Consider the following 13,694-nt stretch of genomic DNA (forward strand, 5'->3'; position numbering starts at 1 on the left):
GTTGTTGTTGTATTGGTGATTCTTATCACCGTTTTCCTCCCACTTTCGTTTGACTTGCTTCACATTGGCCTCTTCAGCAGTCTGTTCTTTAATTCTTTCTTCAATCTGGTTCACTAGTTTGTGAGCCATTCTACATGCCTGTTGTATGGAGGCGGGCTCGTGTGAACTTATATCTTCTTGGATTCTTTCCGGTAATCCTTTCACAAACGCGTCGATCTTCTCTTCCTCATCTTCGAATGCTCCCGGACACAATAGGCACAATTCTGTGAATCGTCTTTCGTACGTGGTAATATCAAATCCTTGGGTTCGTAATCCTCTAAGTTCTGTCTTGAGCTTATTGACCTCGGTTCTGGGACGGTACTTCTCGTTCATCAAGTGCTTGAATGCTGACCACGGTAGTGCGTACGCATCGTCTTGTCCCACTTGCTCTAGATAGGTATTCCACCATGTTAACGCAGAACCTGTGAAGGTATGCGTAGCGTACTTCACTTTGTCCTCTTCAGTACACTTACTTATGGCAAACACCGGTTCGACCTTCTCGGTCCACCGTTTCAATCCGATCGGTCCTTCGGTTCCATCAAATTTCAAAGGTTTGCAGGCAGTGAATTCTTTGTAGGTGCATCCTAAACGATTTCCTGTACTGCTAGATCCAAGGTTATTGTTGGTATGTAGCGCAGCCTGTACTGCGGCTATGTTTGAAGCTAGAAAAGTACGGAATTCCTCTTCATTCATATTCACGGTGTGTCGAGTAGTCGGTGCCATTTCCTTCAAAATAGTCAAATGGAACAAGTTAATCATACAGAATATTAAGAGTAGTTAATAGTATTTCGTAGCATAATATGAACTCATTTATAAAAGCTTTTTCTTCATATTAACGTTTTATAAGTTTAAATTCGGGTAGTACCTACCCGTTAAGTTCATACTTAGTAGCTAATATACAATTCAACTACTACAATTCTATATGAAAAACTGATGATAATAATATTTCGCGTTCAAACTTTTTATACAATATTTTACAAACTTACAATACCGCTTATTTTACATAAAGCATGAAATATAGCACACAATAACTTTGATACAAGATAGTTGTGAAGATAATTCTAGCTAGTACACAAGTCGTTCAGCAAAGGCAATAAAGACACGTAATTCATACGTCCAGAAACAAGTCATGCATTCTGGTTTTACTAGGACTACTTCCCATCCTTGGTCTTGTGGAACATAACCGTTATGGCTGTTGATAAGACAGCGTGTTGTAACGTCGTTAAAGGGACGAGGGTTACGTAATGTCCAACAGTCCCGTAACAATCTAAAAACCTCATTTCTTACCCCAATTACCGACTCCGTCACTTGTGGGAACGTTTTGTTTAATAGTTGTAGCCCGATGTTCTTGTTCTCACTTTAGTGAGAAGCGAACATTACTAATCCGTAAGCATAACATGCTTCTTTATGTTGCATGTTAGCCGCTTTTTCTAAATCACGAAGTCCAATATTCGAATATATTGAGTCAAAATAATTTCTTAACCCATTGCGTAAAATAGCATTTGGGTTCCCCGCAATATATGCGTCAAAGTAAACACATCGTAACTTATGGATTTCCCAATGTGATATCCCCCATCTTTCGAACGAAAGCCTTTTATAAACCAAGGCATTCTTGGAACGTTCTTCGAATGTCTTACAAACTGATCTCGCCTTAAATAGTTGTGCCGAAGAATTCTGACCGACTCTAGACAAGATTTCATCAATCATGTCTCCGGGTAGGTCTCTTAAAATATTGGGTTGTCTATCCATTTTGTGTTTTTATACTGTAAAATAGACAAGAGTTAGATTCATAAAAAAAAATACTTATTAATACAAGCAATTTTTACATATATCATAAAGCATAAGCACACTATATTACATATATTACACCACACGAATACAACTATCTTATTCCGACTCGCTTGTTTCTTCTTCTTCGGTTTTGGTTCGTTTTGCCAAGTTTCTAGGGATATATGATGTTCCCCTAATACGAGCCGTCGTTTTTCCACATTGGTTTAGAAAAACCTGGTGGTTTAGAGGTTCCCGGGTCATTGTTACAACTTAAGGACTTCGGGGGTTGACGATACATATAAAGTTCATCGGGGTTGGAATTAGATTTCTCTATTTTTATGCCCTTTCCCTTATTATTTTCTTTTGCCTTTTTAAATTCAGTTGGGGTAATTTCTATAACATCATCGGAATTCTCGTGGGAATCCGATTCATCGGAGAATTGGTAATCCTCCCAATATTTTGCTTCCTTGGCGGAAACACCATTGACCATAATTAACCTTGGTCGGTCGGTTGAGGATTTTCTTTTACTTAACCGTTTTATTATTTCCCCCACCGGTTCTATTTCTTCATCCGGTTCCGATTCTTCTTCCGGTTCCGATTCTTCTTCCGGTTCCGACTCTTCTTCCGGTTCCTCTTCGGGAACTTGTGAATCAGTCCACGAATCATTCCAATTTACATTTGACTCTTCATTATTATTAGGTGAGTCAATGGGACTTGTTCTAGAGGTAGACATCTATCACATAATATCAAACGCGTTAAGAGATTAATATATCACATAATATTCACATGTTAAAAATATATAGTTTCCAACAAGATTTGTTAAGCAATCATTTTTCAAGTAAACACGGTCGAAGTCCAGACTCACTAATGCATCCTAACAAACTCGATAAGACACACTAATGCAAAATTCTGGTTCTCTAAGACCAACGCTCGGATACCAACTGAAATGTCCCGTTCTTATTGATTAAAAACGTTCCATATTAATTGATTTCGTTGCGAGGTTTTGACCTCTATATGAGACGTTTTTTAAAGACTGCATTCATTTTAAAACAAACTATAACCTTTATTTCATCAATAAAGGTTTAAAAGCTTTACGTAGATTATCAAATAATGATAATCTAAAATATCCTGTTTACACACGACCATTACATAATGGTTTACAATACAAATATGTTACAACAAAATAAGTTTCTTGAATGCAGTTTTTACACAATATCATACAAGCATGGACTCCAAATCTCGTCCTTATTTAAGTATGCGACAGCGGAAGCTCTTAATAATCACCTGAGAATAAACATGCTTAAAACGTCAACAAAAATGTTGGTGAGTTATAGGTTTAACCTATATATATCAAATCATAATAATAGACCACAAGATTTCATATTTCAATACACATCCCATACATAGAGATAAAAATCATTCATATGGTGAACACCTGGTAACCGACATTAACAAGATGCATATATAAGAATATCCCCATCATTCCGGGACACCCTTCGGATATGATATAATTTTCGAAGTACTAAAGCATCCGGTACTTTGGATGGGGTTTGTTAGGCCCAATAGATCTATCTTTAGGATTCGCGTCAATTAGGGTGTCTGTTCCCTAATTCTTAGATTACCAGACTTAATAAAAAGGGGCATATTCGATTTCGATAATTCAACCATAGAATGTAGTTTCACGTACTTGTGTCTATTTTGTAAATCATTTATAAAACCTGCATGTATTCTCATCCCAAAAATATTAGATTTTAAAAGTGGGACTATAACTCACTTTCACAGATTTTTACTTCGTCGGGAAGTAAGACTTGGCCACTGGTTGATTCACGAACCTATAACAATATATACATATATATTAAAGTATGTTCAAAATATATTTACAACACTTTTAATATATTTTGATGTTTTAAGTTTATTAAGTCAGCTGTCCTCGTTAGTAACCTACAACTAGTTGTCCACAGTTAGATGTACAGAAATAAATCGATAAATATTATCTTGAATCAATCCACGACCCAGTGTATACGTATCTTAGTATTGATCACAACTCAAACTATATATATTTGGGAATCAACCTCAACCCTGTATAGCTAACTCCAACATTTACATATAGAGTGTCTATGGTTGTTCCGAAATATATATAGATGTGTCGACATGATAGGTCAAAACATTGTATACGTGTCTATGGTATCTCAAGATTACATAATATACAATACAAGTTGATTAAGTTATGGTTGGAATAGATTTGTTACCAATTTTCACGTAGCTAAAATGAGAAAAATTATCCAATCTTGTTTTACCCATAACTTCTTCATTTTAAATCCGTTTTGAGTGAATCAAATTGCTATGGTTTCATATTGAACTCTATTTTATGAATCTAAACAGAAAAAGTATAGGTTTATAGTCGGAAAAATAAGTTACAAGTCGTTTTTGTAAAGGTAGTCATTTCAGTCGAAAGAACGACGTCTAGATGACCATTTTAGAAAACATACTTCCACTTTGAGTTTAACCATAATTTTTTGATATAGTTTCATGTTCATAATAAAAATCATTTTCTCAGAATAACAACTTTTAAATCAAAGTTTATCATAGTTTTTAATTAACTAACCCAAAACAGCCCGAGGTGTTACTACGACGGCGTAAATCCGGTTTTACTGTGTTTTTTGTGTCTCCAGGTTTTAAATCATTAAGTTAGCATATCATATAGATATAGAACATGTGTTTAGTTGATTTAAAAAGTCAAGTTAGAAGGATTAACTTTTGTTTGCGAACAAGTTTAGAATTAACTAAACTATGTTCTAGTGATTACAAGTTTAAACCTTCGAATAAGATAGCTTTATATGTATGAATCGAATGATGTTATGAACATCATTACTACCTTAAGTTCCTTGGATAAACCTACTAGAAAATAGAAAAATGGATCTAGCTTCAACGGATCCTTGGATGGCTCGAAGTTCTTGAAGCAGAATCATGACACGAAAACAAGTTCAAGTAAGATCATCACTTGAAATAAGATTGTTATAGTTATAGAAATTGAACCAAAGTTTGAATATGATTTTTACCTTGTATTAGAATAATAACCTACTGGAAGAAACAAAGATTTCTTGAGGTTGGATGATCACCTTACAAGATTGGAAGTGAGCTAGCAAACTTGAAAGTATTCTTGATTTTATGTAACTAGAACTTGTAGAATATATGAAGAACACTTAGAACTTGAAGATAGAACTTGAGAGAGATCAATTAGATGAAGAAAATTGAAGAATGAAAGTGTTTGTAGGTGTTTTTGGTCGTTGGTGTATGGATTAGATATAAAGGATATGTAATTTTGTTTTCATGTAAATAAGTCATGAATGATTACTCATATTTTTGTAATTTTATGAGATATTTCATGCTAATTGCCAAATGATGGTTCCCAAATGTGTTAGGTGACTCACATGGGCTGCTAAGAGCTGATCATTGGAGTGTATATACCAATAGTACATACATCTAAAAGCTGTGTATTGTACGAGTACGAATACGGGTGCATACGAGTAGAATTATTGATGAAACTGAACGAGGATGTAATTGTAAGCATTTTTGTTAAGTAGAAGTATTTTGATAAGTGTATTGAAGTCTTTCAAAAGTGTATAAATACATATTAAAACACTACATGTATATACATTTTAACTGAGTCGTTAAGTCATCGTTAGTCGTTACATGTAAGTGTTGTTTTGAAACCTTTAGGTTAACGATCTTGTTATATGTTGTTAACCCAATGTTTATAATATCAAATGAGATTTTAAATTATTATATTATCATGATATTATCATGTATGAATATCTCTTAATATGATATATATACATTAAATGTCTTTACAACGATAATCGTTACATATATGTCTCGTTTAAAAATCATTAAGTTAGTAGTCTTGTTTTTACATATGTAGTTCATTGTTAATATACTTAATGATATGTTTACTTATCATAGTATCATGTTAACTATATATATATCCATATATATGTCATCATATAGTTTTTACAAGTTTTAACGTTCGTGAATCATCGGTCAACTTGGGTGGTCAATTGTCTATATGAAACATATTTCAATTAATCAAGTCTTAACAAGTTTGATTGCTTAACATGTTGGAAATATTTAATCATGTAAATATCAATCTCAATTAATATATATAAACATGAAAAAGTTCGGGTCACTACACCTATACCTCTCAACAAAATGGGAAATCAGAACGTATGTTACGTACCATTAATAATCTTATTCGCACCCTTCTTTTTCAGGCTCACCTTCCGCCTACCTACTGGGTCGAAGCCCTTCACATGGCCGCCCATCTTCTTAACATTCTTCCTTCATCCGCCATTAATCACGAAACACCCCACTACCGCTTGTACCAACAAAAACCCGATTACACAACTCTCCGCGTGTTTGGTTGCCTTTGCTACCCTCACTTACCTGACACTCACAAATTGGCACCACGCTCCACCCCCTGCATTTTTCTCGGGTACCCCTCCAATCACCGGGGGTATCGTTGCCATGATCTTACTTCTAACAGGATCATTCTTTCACGTCATGTCACCTTTGATGAGACTTCTTTTCCCTTTGGCTCTATGACACCCACTCAACCCCCATCATATGACTTTCTTGAACCCCCTCCAAGTCTTTTCTCTCGATCCTTTCACCTTCCTGACCTTCACTCTCCTACTGTTAACCCTTCCTCGGAGACACAGCCTCCTTCGCCTGAGGCTACCGCTGACATTTCTCCTCCTACTCCACCACCGGAGACTCAACCTCCTCCTATTGAGGCTACCGCCCCTAATACCACTCACACATCTACCACGGAGACACAGCCTCCTCCGACTGAGGCTACCGCTTCCTCCTCTGTTCACCCTATGATTACCTGCGCTCGCCTCGGTACTACCAAACCCGTTGTTCGCCTTAACCTTCACACCTCCGCCATCTCTCCTATCCCTAAAACCTACCCCGAAGCCCTTCGGGACTCTAACTGGAAACAAGCTATGACAGATGAATATAATGCATTAATTAACAACAGTACTTGGACACTTGTGCCTCGCCCATCGGACACGAACATAGTTCGCTCCATGTGGCTCTTTAAGCATAAGTTTAACGCAGATGGTGAGTTGAGCAGATACAAGGCTCGACTCGTTGCTAACGGTCGCAGTCAGCAGGTTGGTATTGATTGTGATGAGACCTTTAGTCCGGTTGTCAAACCGGCATCGATTCGCACCGTCCTCAGTTTGGCAGTCTCTCGACACTGGCCCATTCATCAGCTAGATGTCAAGAACGCCTTTCTTCATGGACAGCTATCAGAGACTGTGTACATGCATCAGCCTCCAGGTTTTCGGGACCCGAGATTCCCGGACCATGTCTGCTTATTGCAGAAGTCCCTATATGGCCTCAAACAGGCACCTCGAGCTTGGTTTCAGCGTTTTGCAGGTTATGCTCAGCGGATTGGCTTTCATCAAAGCCGGTGTGACACATCATTATTTATCCTCCGCCAGGGATCTGACACTGCATATCTCCTTTTGTATGTTGATGATATTATACTGACCGCCTCATCATCAGTTTTACTACAGCGGATTATTGCCTCCTTGCATAAGGAGTTCGCCATGACAGATTTGGGACCTCTTAACTACTTTCTTGGGATTCGTGCTACTCGTACTGCTTCTGGCTTATTTCTCTCTTAGAAACAGTACGCGTCCGAGATTATTGACCGGGCCGGTATGCCCTCATGTCACCCCTGCAGGACCCCAGTTGAACCAGGTGCTAAGCTTACTTGCCATGGTCCTCCTGTCAAGGATCCTACTCTCTATCGGAGCCTTGCAGGAGCACTACAGTATCTCACTTTCACTCGACCAGATATATCTTATGCTGTTCAGCAGGTGTGTCTCTTCATGCATGATCCTCGTGAACAACACTTACACGCGCTCAGACGGATCATCAGATATGTTCAGGGCACTACTGACCTTGGACTTCAGTTATATGCGTCCTCACCCACATCCTTGATTGCTTACTCTGATGCTGATTGGGCAGGTTGCCCCACCACTCGCCGATCCACTTCGGGATACTGCGTTTTTCTCGGCAACAACCTCCTCTCCTGGTCTTCCAAGCGCCAACTCACGCCCTCTCGCTCCAGTGGTATACTTGTAAAGGGGGATCGGATATAATTGTTTTTCAGTTTAAAGTTATATTGATTATATTGATTAATGATTAATTCTAAGAATAGCTTTACAATTGTTCATCGCAAAGTTAAGACCGTTAAAACTAGTATGAGTAAACAACACTTGATGACGAATTTAACTAGTATAGTCACTCATCTTATAGACGTGATGATTTAAGTGATTCAAGTTTCATTAACATAACTACTCAAATAAAAAAATTATAAACATTTAATACGAGTGTTTTTTTTTTTTTTTTCTTTCTTTTGAAAGGCAAGAATTTTATTAATAAGGAAAAGATACAACAAACCAAAGACCCGAGTCAATGGAAACACGAACTACTGAATGTACAGAACTCGACTAAATTACATACACACGGACATAACACGAACAATATTAAAGTTCTGACTCGAAAACAGATTAAGACAACAGTGAGTTGCAAAGGTTGCAGCTCCCTTGATTACGTACTGTACTAGAAATGCATAATTAGTTTCTTTTCTTTAATTTATATGATATGTTTTGATTTATGGTTTGATTTCAAACGTACCATTGAATTTATATGTACAACACATATCTAAAATTCGGCATAATTAGTTTCTTTTCTTTAATTTATGATATGTTTTGATTTCAAACGTAACATTCAAAGTTATATGTACAACACATATCTAAGATTCGAGTGGATGGTATTGTTGAAATACTTATTCACATTCTCAGTATTCAACTTCAAATCAAACTCATAATTATACCAAAAGTTTCTGTTACCAAATCTTATTATTTAGAGACATAAAGTAAAGATAAGAGAAAGTAAAAAAAAAATTTGTTTTCTTGATATATTTTTTTTTTTTTGAAGAAAAAGAGAACGAAGCGAATATATTCTTTTATCAGCAGAAAAAATTTATTAATAAAAGCTAGTTAGATGTTAGACAAAAAAACATCAAAACAATTAGAAAGAACGAGTTGGGATTCCCTCGCATTGCGTCGGGAAACTTTAGCTAAATTCCATTGAAAAAAGAGGGAAAATAATAGAAGTAAATGACATAAATCGAAACGGATAAAATAAAAGTTTACAAAATAAAAGAAAAAGACAAAATAATACTCGTAACACTTATAATAATAATAACAATAATAATAGTTATTTGTGATTTGTTATAAATGAATATTTATGTGGTTTTTTTTTTTTTTTTTCTGTAATGAGTGAAAAAGTAACCATTCACTAATGGAATTTTGTCGTGAGAAATGACCCAAATACCCCATTAATAGAGTGAGGCGCACATCAACGACACACACACACACACACACACACACATATATATATATATATATATAATAATAATAATAATAATAATAATAATAATAATAATAATAAGTTGTTACTAAAAATTAAAAAGTTAAGTGGTTCGATTTTTGTAAGTGAAATTTTTTATGGTTAATTGTAGTTAAGGTAAAGTATTGTGGTTAATTTATAACAAAATAAAAATTTTGTCAAAAATTGTAAAAGATGGAAGTTATAATGTCAATTTGTAAAATGTGTCAATTATAAAACATGAAAATTTTAGTGCTGTTATAATTCAGTAGGCTTATAACTACCTTTAGTGGTTCTTGACTGTAGAAGGTATATAGAGATAGAGATACTGTAAAACTGAGAAAACAAAGGTTGAACAAAAGGTATGAGTAATTGGTTTTTTATTTATAGAAAAATGTACAATGAGAGTTTGGTGGCATTTGGAATCTAGAGAGAGAGAGTGTTTTTGTGAACCAAAAAAAATACATACCATAAACTCTAACTCAACACACCTATTTATACTCAAAAAAATATACTATGCAATATCTATAATAATAATAAAATTATCATCCAATTATTACTTTTATAACACTCCCCCTTGGATGATAATTTTATTAGTGAATAACTAGTACTGCCTCGTTAAAAACCTTGCTAAAGAAAACCCTTTGGGATAAAACTTTAGCTAAGGGAAAAAGAGTGCAGCATAGAGTTGACTCCCCCTCAAGTAGGCAACGCCTGAGTTGTTACATCTTCTGAACATGCCTCATGCCAATATTATGAACGTGTGTTCTGAAAATAGCAGTTGGAAGTGCTTTGGTGAAAAGGTCAGCAGAGTTTTTACTGGACTGAACATATCTCATTTCAATCTGGTTGTCCTTAATGAGATTTTGAGTGTATGAGAAAAATCTAGGGGGTATGTGTTTTGTTCGGTCACTTTTGATATACCCTTCTTTCATCTGTGTTATGCAAGCTACATTATCTTCATAGATAGTTGTTGAACTTTTATTGCGTTCTAGTCCACAAGAATCAGTAATGAGTTGTGTCATTGATCTCAACCAAAAACATTCCTGACTGGCTTCATGTAATGCAATTACTTCGGCATGATTTGATGATGTTGCAACAAGTGTTTGTTTTTGAGAACGCCATGATATTGCGGTACCTCCATTTAGGAATACATATCCATTTTGAGATTTAGCTTTATGTGGATCAGATAAATAACCTGCATCTGCATAACCAACCAAATCTTGTTTTGATTCGTTAGAATAAAATAATTATAAATCAGTAGTTCCCCGAAGGTATCAAATTATTTGTTTGATCCCATTCCAATGTCTTTTGGTAGGGGCTGAGCTGAACATTATCAACAAATTAACTGCAAAAGAAATGTCAGGTCTTGTATAATTTGTAAAATACATAAGAGTCCCAATTGCACTAAAATATGGAACTTCTGAACCAAGAAGATCTTCATGATCTCTTAGAGGATGAAATGGATCAGTGTCAATATTGAGTGATCTAACAACAATGAGTTTGTCTTTAAAAAAAATGTTTTAAAATCTTTTCGGTATAAGTTGTTTGATGTACAAGTAAACCATTAGGCATATGCTCAATTTGCAATCCAAGGTAATACTTGGTTTTTTCAAGATCTTTCATTTCAAAATAATTCTTTAGAAGTTGAATGATTTCATAGATCTCTTTATTTGTTCATATGATGTTAAGAACATTGACATAAACAACTACGATCTCATATCCGAACATTGTTTTTATAAAACATACGTGCAAAATAAGTTTATATTTATACCCTTTTTTTTATCAAGTAGTCATTTAATCGGTTATACCACATACGTCCCGTTTGTATAAACCCACTTAGAAATCTTTGTGATTTAATGGAATATATTCCCTTGGGTTTTACATTAGATGCTTATGATACCTTAACCCTTTAGGTATATTCATATATATCACTATTAAGTGATCCATACAGATAAGTAGTAACAACATTCATGAGATGCATTTAAATAACTACCAGGTTGATTAAGTATCTAATAAGTAATTGTATCCATTACAGGAGGATAATTTTTCCTCCTAATTCATTTCTGGTCTTTGTGAGAAATATTGAGTTACAAGTCTAGTTTTGCCTTGTAACTTCATTTGCACATTTCTTTTCGGATAAAAATTCATTTGTATCCCATACGTTTCACATCTTTAAAAGTGATAACGATTGATCCGAAAACTTTTCTTTTATCGAGCGATTCTAATTCAGCTCTTATTGCTCCTTTCCATTGAGCTCAATCATGTCTATTTTGTATATTCAATGACAGATTTTAGTTCCAGATCATCATCTTTATTCATGATGTCATTGTAACATTATATGAAAATATCTCATAGAGATTTTAGTTTCATTTCGGTTCCATAATATTGCATAATTTATCGCAATTTTAGTATTTACATTTACCAATATCCTCTGCAGAAGGAATATTGATTTGTGGTTCTTCTTGAACACTTTCTCTTACCTCATTATCAGCTGATTTTCTTTTTCGAGGATTTTTATCTTCGGAACCAATTGATCTTCCACGTTTGATGCGTGGCAAAGACTCAACAGTGACATTATTGCCAGCTTTTGGAATTTCAGTTCGAGCTGGAGCATTTATCGCTGGTATATATGATTTAGTCACTTTTTTATATCTGTAAATGCATAAAGTAATTAATTTGCAAGTTCTTGCATATGCATTATTTTTGAACTTTCGTTTCACATTCTTTTGTGCGAGTTCAATATACCTTAATTGATGTTCACATCATGAAGCATCATTTTATTTTTTATTTTTATTTCTCCCCCTAATCTAGGGAACAATGTTTTATTAAAATGACAATCAGCAAAACGTGCTGTAAAAACATCACCCATCATGGGTTCAATATATCTTATGATTGAAGATGTTTTATATCCAAAATATATTATCATCTTTCTTTGAAGAACCATTTTATTGTGTTGTGGTGATACAATTGGAACATACACTGCACAACCAATGTTTTAAGGTAGAAAATATTTGGCTCTAGGCCAAAATCAAGTATTAAGTGAAAATATTTACGACTTCCACATGGTATAATGCGAATTAATGTCGCAGCATGTAAATTTACATGTCCACATATAAATATTGAGAGATTTGTACTCATTATCAATTGTCTAGTTATTAGCTGTAAGCGTTTATCTATTGATTCAGCTAAACCAATTTTGTGTATGCACATGAGCAACTGGATGTTCAACAACAATCCCTGTAGATATATAATGATCATTAAATGCTTGAGATGTTAACTCACCAGCATTATCAAGTCTCATCCTTTTAATGGTGTAATCAGAATAATGTGTTCTCAATTTAATAATTTGTGCAAGAAACTTTGCAAATGCCATATTACGGCTTGATAACATACAAATATGAGACCATCCGCTAGATGCGTCTATTAGAACCATGAAATATCAAAATGGTTCATATGATGGATGAATTGGTTCATATATCTTACCTTGAATTCTTTCAAGAAACATTTGTGATTTTTTTTCACAATATACTTTTCATTAATCACCATATGTGCTTTCCATTAATCACCATATGTGTTTTTTTTTTTTTTTATAAATCACCATATGTGTTTTTTTTTTTTATCATATATCCTTTTCACCGTATACGCTTTTAATCATATGCGCTGTGTTTTTCACCATATGCGCTTTTAATCATATGCGATTTTCATCATATGCGTTGTGCTTTTCATCATATTCGCTTTTTATCATATGCGCTTATCATATGCGATGCGCTTTTTATCATATGCGCTTTTTTATGTGAATAGTAAATTAATTAATTTCGTTTTACTATTCATATGAATTAATTTAGATTTACTATTTTGTTAATTGAGTAATATATATATACATCATATACTTGTGACTCCGAAGGCTCAAATGAATTTGACCATATAGTTATACGTTGTACCTTGCACATTAATTTTCAGTAGAAGCTTTAGATGCATATTATTTTCAGTAGAAGCTTTAGATGCACTTTTTTTTTAATCACCAAATACCACAAACACTTTGTTTGCGTTTGTTCATAGTCATCAATGAAAACCATTTTCTTTAATTTTATTTTATACAACAAAATTAACGCATCATTATTCTTTTCAAAAACAATAATCTATTGTTATTGTTCACTTGTGCCATGTTTAACAACAAAAGTCAACAACCTCTGTCTTGTTTGTTGTGGCAACCAAAAACAACCTTTGCTTTTGTTACCGAGAATCCAAGACCAAAAAACAATTAATTTTTAATTAATCTTTTATCAAAACCATAAATGATTTTATTGATCTACGTTGATATGGCCATAAAAAATTGACGGCTGGCCTACTTTTGTAAGTGTATTTCGGCTATCATCCCGAAAACGCACAACGACCTTTTTTTTTTTATGAAC

General features: G+C 34.4%; 1 protein-coding gene across 1 annotated transcript; it reads left to right on the forward strand.

Annotated features, from left to right (window-relative positions):
• Positions 1–7,541: 7,541 nt before the first annotated feature.
• Positions 7,542–7,985, forward strand: LOC139853774 (uncharacterized mitochondrial protein AtMg00810-like). The gene has a single exon (XM_071843134.1). It carries the CDS (start codon positions 7,542–7,544, stop codon positions 7,983–7,985), a length of 444 nt encoding a protein of 147 aa, XP_071699235.1.
• Positions 7,986–13,694: the final 5,709 nt, after the last annotated feature.

This window comes from Rutidosis leptorrhynchoides, chromosome 6 (assembly GCF_046630445.1).
Source record: "Rutidosis leptorrhynchoides isolate AG116_Rl617_1_P2 chromosome 6, CSIRO_AGI_Rlap_v1, whole genome shotgun sequence".
NCBI lineage: Eukaryota > Viridiplantae > Streptophyta > Magnoliopsida > Asterales > Asteraceae > Rutidosis > Rutidosis leptorrhynchoides.

Coding starts and splice junctions, on each gene's coding strand:
- LOC139853774 (XM_071843134.1), top strand. CDS start 7,542: ATGCCCTCATGTCACCCCTGCAGGACCCCAGTTGAACCAGGTGCTAAG.